The sequence below is a fragment of the Carassius auratus genome, unplaced genomic scaffold (genome assembly GCF_003368295.1).
Source record: "Carassius auratus strain Wakin unplaced genomic scaffold, ASM336829v1 scaf_tig00214600, whole genome shotgun sequence".
In the NCBI taxonomy this organism is placed as follows: Eukaryota; Metazoa; Chordata; class Actinopteri; order Cypriniformes; family Cyprinidae; genus Carassius; species Carassius auratus.
Window position 1 is genome coordinate 42,102 of NW_020527734.1, and position 7,261 is coordinate 49,362.

General features: G+C 39.5%; 1 protein-coding gene across 1 annotated transcript; it reads left to right on the forward strand.

Moving 5' to 3' along the window:
* Positions 1-3,828: 3,828 nt before the first annotated feature.
* Positions 3,829-6,881, forward strand: LOC113092476 (uncharacterized). The gene is made up of 6 exons (XM_026258080.1): positions 3,829-4,453; positions 4,649-4,744; positions 4,875-5,246; positions 5,403-5,505; positions 5,945-6,167; positions 6,709-6,881. The coding sequence occupies exons 1-5, from the start codon at positions 4,204-4,206 to the stop codon at positions 5,952-5,954; spliced, it is 831 nt and encodes a 276-aa protein (XP_026113865.1). The 5' UTR covers positions 3,829-4,203; the 3' UTR covers positions 5,955-6,167; positions 6,709-6,881.
* Positions 6,882-7,261: the final 380 nt, after the last annotated feature.

Below are 7,261 nucleotides of genomic sequence, written 5' to 3' on the forward strand. Positions count from 1 at the left end.
GTATACCATGAGTGTTTATTTGTAGTTAGTGTTTAAGAGTTTGTTTATCGTGTCAATCCCGTCCTGTTAAGTTGTTTAGTTTCTGGCCTAGCCGTTGTTTTCCCCCTCGTGGGTTTTGTTTTCCCCTTTTGTATTTAATAAACCCTGTGTGTTGTGATCCCTGTCTGCACTTGAGTTCCTCCCTTGCCAACCCTGACAGAATGAACCGACCACCAAGGAACTCAGCAGGCAGGAGGGCCTCCGAGCTGCAGCGACAGGCGGATTTCCGGAGGCAGTGCTGGATGTCATCCCCCACCGACAGGAAGATGGTCACCCTCCCATACTCGCCCAAGGGGGAGTGGATCCTCCAAAATTATGCCCGGCTGTGGGAGAGCCTCTCCCAGGAGGAGCCACAGAGGTCCCCTCCACCTACCCAGCTGCCAACGATTCCAGAGGGTCGTGTCCTGGCCGTGGCAACCCTGGGGGATCAGGCAAGTCCCTCCCAGAATCCTGAGGCACCTCCCACTACCTTCAGTCTCCCCAACAAGCGAGGGAGACGGTTTTCATGGGAGTCAGCCTCGGAATCGTCGGCGTCAGAGTCCGCCCTGCCTGAGACCGAACTTCCCCAACCCGTCTCTGTCCCAGCTGTGACCTCTGCACCGCGGCCTAGGAGGAAGAGGAGGAAGAAGGGGTCTCCCGGTCCTGCGACTCTGTCTCCTCCTGCAGCGGTGAGCGTGCCCGAGCCAGCAGCGGTGAGCGTGCCCGAGCCAGCAGCGGTGAGCGTGCCCGAGCCAGCAGCGGTGAGCGTGCCCGAGCCAGCAGCGGTGACCCTTGAACCCAAACCGGCAAATAAGAGAACTGTTTTCAAGTCTGCAGTCGTGAGGGCGGAGGAGAGAGCCGCGGCCGACTCTGCAGCAGAAACTCTCCTACAGTCTGTCTCCTCTCATAAGGAGATGCCGGTTATCCAACACAGTCTCACCCCTATTCGTCACATACTGCCGTTTGGTCATTTCCCCCTCACGTCCATAAGCAACGTTGAAGGTACCCCCTATTCGTCACTTGATAACGTAGAGGAGGGTCGTCCGATATTTGAATGCAAATCCCTCATCTTTGGATTTTGACGAACCTGGCTTATCCATCTAGCGGTTTTTCTGCGCTGGAAAGTATGGTTTCAGGCGATTAATTTTAATGCTGCTAATATTGTTAATGTATTTTGCAGTAGCATGCTGCGCAAATACTGTTACAATCATTAATTGGTGAAGTGACCATATATTTTATTGGAGCAGAAACCCTGTTCTAAATCGGAATCACGCCTTTTTTCTTTTTTAATATAATTTTGGGCTACATTAAAATGGCATAATTGCAGGACTGCATATTTGCTGTAGGCTTAAACATGCCTTAATTTAAGTGGGATATTTTTAATTGTCGATGGTGTATCTGTTTGCAATGGCTTATAGTGAGGGTCCGTGTATCTTTTGGTCATTCGATTTTTCTATTTAAATATAAATGAGAAACGGTTTGATTTTCATTTTTTCGTTTTGTTTAAGAAACGGAAAACGAATATTTAGCTGGATTTTTCGTATTTTTGTTTGTGGGTAAAAAATCAGATTATGCTTTAATATTTGTTTGAATGTGTGGGCGGCGCTGAAACGCCCCTTTCATCCCTTCTGTACTGCACCGACAAGCGGCAACCGCGAGCTCAGTTCATTTTCACCAGGAGAGAAGCGGCAGACGGCAGAGTTTATTAATCCTGCCAATTCTTTGCTAGTGGTGCTTGCAAGCTTTTATATATATATATTTATTTATTTATTTATTTATTTATTTATTTTTTTTTTTTTTTGACCAAACAGAAATTAATTTATTCAATGACATTTGAATTTTACTGTAAGATCTACAATGACAAGAAATGTGCAGATTTTTTGCCTACTAATTTTATTCTATGCCTATTTAAGAAAGACCTCACAGCCAAAACATGTTTTCATTTGCTATACAAACAACAGCAACAGAAACTTTATCTTGTAGAGTATAGTCTGCACTTCTCCGATCGGCGGATCCCGATCCACAGCTTCCATCCCGATAACAAGAGGAAAGAGCTTCAGCTCCATCAGTTTGGGTCGTAAGACACCCTAAATAACATGAAAACTCAACAGGATTTGCTTTCTGCAATCTCGGTCTACATTAACTTCTTTCTGAAACGTCAGAAATGAACCAGGCTCATGCATCAGACGAACCATGTCTAGCTGGACATGTCTACTTTTAAAATAAGCCATTTAAATAGAATAATAATAATAATAATTTTATATTTAGGCCTATGTAATTCAAATGAAACCAACGAGAGGTGCAGTGTTTCCCGTCTGAACTCATTATCTGTAATGATGTCACACCATCAATATATTCATATGGTCATCTACAGAATTCGTGAATTCAGTTCATAATTCTAAGTAGCCTACAGCCTATAATTAAAACATTTAAAGTAGACTAATTATGGGGAAAACTTAACTTATATTAATATAAATTTTATTATAAATGTGGGGTTGGACTTTTCCCATTTTTTTTATTTTTATAAATGGCCTAGAATAAAATAAGTAGGCAAAAAATTTGTAGTAGGCCTATATTTTATTCCATGTCGTTGTACATCACAGGCTAAAGTAAAATGCAAATGGTGTTTTATGAATAAAGTTGTCAAGTCTGCTTTGTCAATAACTGCAGCAGCAGGAAAAATATAATATTATTTTTTTATTTTATTATGAATTTAATTCATTATTCTTATTATTATTATTATTTTATCTTGAAAGCACCACTAGCAAAGAATTGGCAGGATTAATAAACTCTGCCGTCTGCCGCTTCTCTCCTGGTGAAAATGAACTGAGCTCGCGGTTGCCGCTTGTCGGTGCAGTACAGAAGGGATGAAAGGGGCGTTTCAGCGCCGCCCACACATTCAAACAAATATTAAAGCATAATCTGATTTTTTACCCACAAACAAAAATACGAAAAATCCAGCTAAATTTTCGTTTTCTGTTTCTTAAACAAAACGAAAAAACGAAAATCAAACCGTTTCTCATTTATCTTTATTTATTTTTAAATAGAAAATCGAATGACCAAAAGATACACGGACCAGTGAGCCTACATTGGTTTTTTTTTTTTTTTTTTTTTTTTTGCGACCAAAAAAAAAAACCAACAACAAAAAAACCAATAGCATACTTTTATAGACCTTTCATCTCAATACTAATTATGAAGTTGTGATAAATAGCCTGCTGCGGAAATGTTTATATTACTTAATATGGACATATCCTTTGGCAAAGAGATGGATGCATTCTGGGGCGTGATGTGTTAAAATGTAATTGCTAACATATACCCATGTTTCCTTAGACATTTCTGCTGACCCCTTTAAAATTTTGAGCGAGGATATAAAATATTAAGACTGTACTTTTTCATTTATGATTTATATTTTGACGCAATTTTGTGCAGCGCGTCACTGTGTGCGACAATCACAGAAACCATTGCCCAGCGCGATTCCACCACGGTAAGTCACTTACAACAGTCTAATAAGCAAGAGAAATGAATAGGCATTTAAACGGCCAAAATTAATACAATTACGAGTTTATATATATTAAAAAAAACATGGTGTGTGTGTGTATATATATATCTATTAATAAACTTATTTTGAACGTGTAAATGCTTATTAATGGATTATTGGGATATATATATATATATATATATATATATATATATATATATATATATATATATATATATATATATATATATATATATATATATATATAAATAATATGTAGTTTGTATAATATGTAGTCACACAATGACTTTTTAAAATCATTCATTTTTTTTATGATATTGTGATTGCATGTATCAACCAGAGCAGCATTTACTTTACATCTTAGCCTAGTAACGTTAGTTATTCATATTATAATATGTAGTTTGGTGATCTATTATTTTTTTATTTGTTCTTCTCTTTCTCTGCAGGTTCCTTAATCCCTCACCTTTAAAAAAAAAAAAAAAAAACAGCACCTCACTACATTAAAAAGGCACTTTTAAGAGCCACATTTGTCTTGTATCTTGTTACTCTCTTTACTGTTGTATTGTTTTCTATCTCTTGCTGTCTTAATGTCTCCCCCCCCCCCATTCCTCTGAGTGTGGTTTTTGTTTGTTTGTTTTGTCTTTTTTTTTTGTCCGTGTGTTTATAGTGTGTTTATCTTTTGTGCCATGTCTGATCCTGAGATGGACTGTCTCCTAAATGAGATGAGTGACCTTGTCGATCAGGCTGAACATCAAGCTCACCTCCGACAGCTCATTAGCATGCACCAGGAAGCAGAGCCATCCACCAGTCAGCCTTCCACCTGTAATCCATCCACCAGCCAGCCATCAAACAGCAAGCAAGATGTTAGGTGGATTAAGAGGGACAGTGATGGAAACATTATTTACAGCAGGCCCAGATCATCCCGGAAACAAGCAGGTACAATTTTTTTATTACATTAATGTTAATTAAAATGTAGACTGCAGATCTAGTTTTGCATCTTGGAATGGTATACAACATGATCAAGTCATGGGTCTGAATTAGAACATATCTGAGGTTATTACGTACCTGTGTCTAGCATCAGGTAAAGTTTGTTTTATTGAGTGTAAAAAGTAAAAAAAAATGTTGCTACAGCAGGTCACAGCCAGAGTCGAAAGACTGGTGTCTCTCATATCAGGGCTCCGGAAACCAGTGCGGAAATGACCAGTGACTTTCTTTCCATTACTGCAGGTGTGTTATTTATTTTGACTTCACTGGTTCAAACAGTATGTTCATTTATTATAAAATGGCCATTGTTCAATGCTATTCTCTTTTATTATAATAAACTACTGTTTTTAAATATTTTGCCTTGTTTTAACAGAGTCCTTCCTTCAAGAGCTTAAAAGCTCACTGTTTGAGGACATACATGAGGATGAAACGGCACTTCAAGCCTCAACAGACTGGTTGACCCGAAAGAACCTCATATCAGGGTGGTGGGAGAAAGAGAGACCCCGACTGGTCAACACCATGGTGGCTCGACAACATGTGGCAACCCGGATCTGCCAACATTGTGGAAATGGTCCAGCCGTTATCCGTTGTTGTGACTGCCGACCACACCCATTCCTCTGTGGCCAGTGTGATGTCAGGGTCCACCGAGGTCACGTGTTCCACAACAGGGATTCGATGACCCATGCATTCTTTAATCCATTGCCTCCCACAACTTGTGTTGTGGAGAGGGTTCTAACCCAGTGTGGTAAGTTGTAGTTCTTAAAAGTCACATTCTTAGACTTGACTGAAAAACTGATAGGTCGAAGAAGCCGTCAAGTACATCTTGTTTAAAATAGTTGCCAGTAAATAAATGTTATTCTTTAATGCTTATCCATGTGTTTTTTTTTTTTTTTTTTTCAAGAGCGTCTTGTACCTTTTGGAGATGCCAGAGACAATATGCGGTTGTCTACGAGTATCGTCCAGTGTCATCGCAGGACAGTCCATAGTTGTGGTTACAATGAATGGTAAGAGGAACTTACTAGGTTTGGGTGGGGGTCAGAATGTGTCTGCAGAATTTCACCCACAGCTATTTGCTGATCACACCTTGTATACTCCCTCATCACAATTATGCACATATACGGATCATGAATATGTTAAATTCATACATGTTACATTGCGCAAGAAATTTTCTTTATCATGGCTGCAAATCTAGAGGTGTCAATAGGTTGTGTGTTCATTTAGATTGGATGGGCCCAAGTATGAGATGGAAAACAATTAACCTTTTTTTGAATGGGGATAGTTAATTTGCCTGACAAAAGTATGAACTTCCAATAGAGTGCCTTACAAAATGTTTGTAGAAGTGTCCTCCTGATTCACCTTAGTCACAGGTTCCCATATCAGTTGTCAGAATGACACACTTTGGTCTGTCAGAATTAACGTTGTGTATATATTTCCTTTTTCCAGGGCGATATGATCTCCGATTAGATGCAAAGCATGTGAAGCCACTTGGAGTCCTGGAGTGGATGACCTGATCCGTAATGACTACTGGCCGGCCACTTCTCACTATTCAACTGTGTATGAAACAGATGTCCTTTTTTCTTTTGAAGAGCTGAAGATGGCAGCACCAGGGATATCTAGCCAAGCATTTCGTAGAATGCTGGATCAACGCACTGTTCGCTTTGGCCGTGTAAGTATTTGTGGTAATAATTGCCATAAATCCATAAATTATACTATGAGGGCATGATGGTGATGATAGTACACATGAACATTTACACTGTTTAGGAAACAAATTGTTAAATTTAGACCCTTTATAAACAACCATAAACTCATGTTCTCTTATCAGCAGTTTGCACTGAGACATTTCTGAAAAAAAAAAAACCAGGTCATTCTGAAGATCTCAACTTCAACTCCATTGGCTACAGACTTTGACATCTCCTCAATTTTATTTCCTGATCCCAGAAATGTTCCCTTGGATTAATGGCCCAAACATAACACAGGCTATATGGAACAATATGGAAGCTGTTGTTGCTCTCTTTGTGTATAGATTTAGACTGAATGTCAAACAATATCCTGTATTTTTAATGGCCAGGTCCCCCAAATACATCAGTGTATAGTGTATGAGTGAAGTCTACACATTGTTTATTTCCTTTGATATGTAGTACAAACATTCCAAAATCCGTTTTACTGTTCTCCTTTGTTCTCTTTTACTGAACTCTTCTTTGAAACAGAATGGAAACATCACAGCAGACAGCTTCCGGAAAAGCTTCTTGGAGTGGGAAGCTGTCCGATTCGAAGTGGACAAATTATGCCAGGAGGACCACTTTAACTGCCCAGCATGCAGCCCAGACATGCTTGCAGTATCCGTTGATGGAAACCGTAAGCACTACAGATTCAAGAGTGCAGCTAGGTACTGTGTGTGCATGGACGGTCCATTACTTTGAAACTAACTGCTGTGAATTGAAAATCATATGAATATTTAAACTTAACATGTATCTCTTTTATTTAGATCGGAGGAAAAGCCATCTTTGATGGCGTGTTTCATCACGAATGATGATGACGTCGCAAGATTCGTGGACTATGTCCATACCTCAATCCAGTCATGTACACTTGCCTCAACTTCACTATATTTACCCATAAAACACCAAGTCCTACAGAGCACTTTGTTTGAACAAGTTTGGACTGTTAACAATGTTTCCATGTTTTAGGTCTCTGGAAGAGGTGGTCTGTGGAGGGCAATGGTCAGCGGCTCATGAAACGTCTCAGAAGTCCTCCGGAAAAACA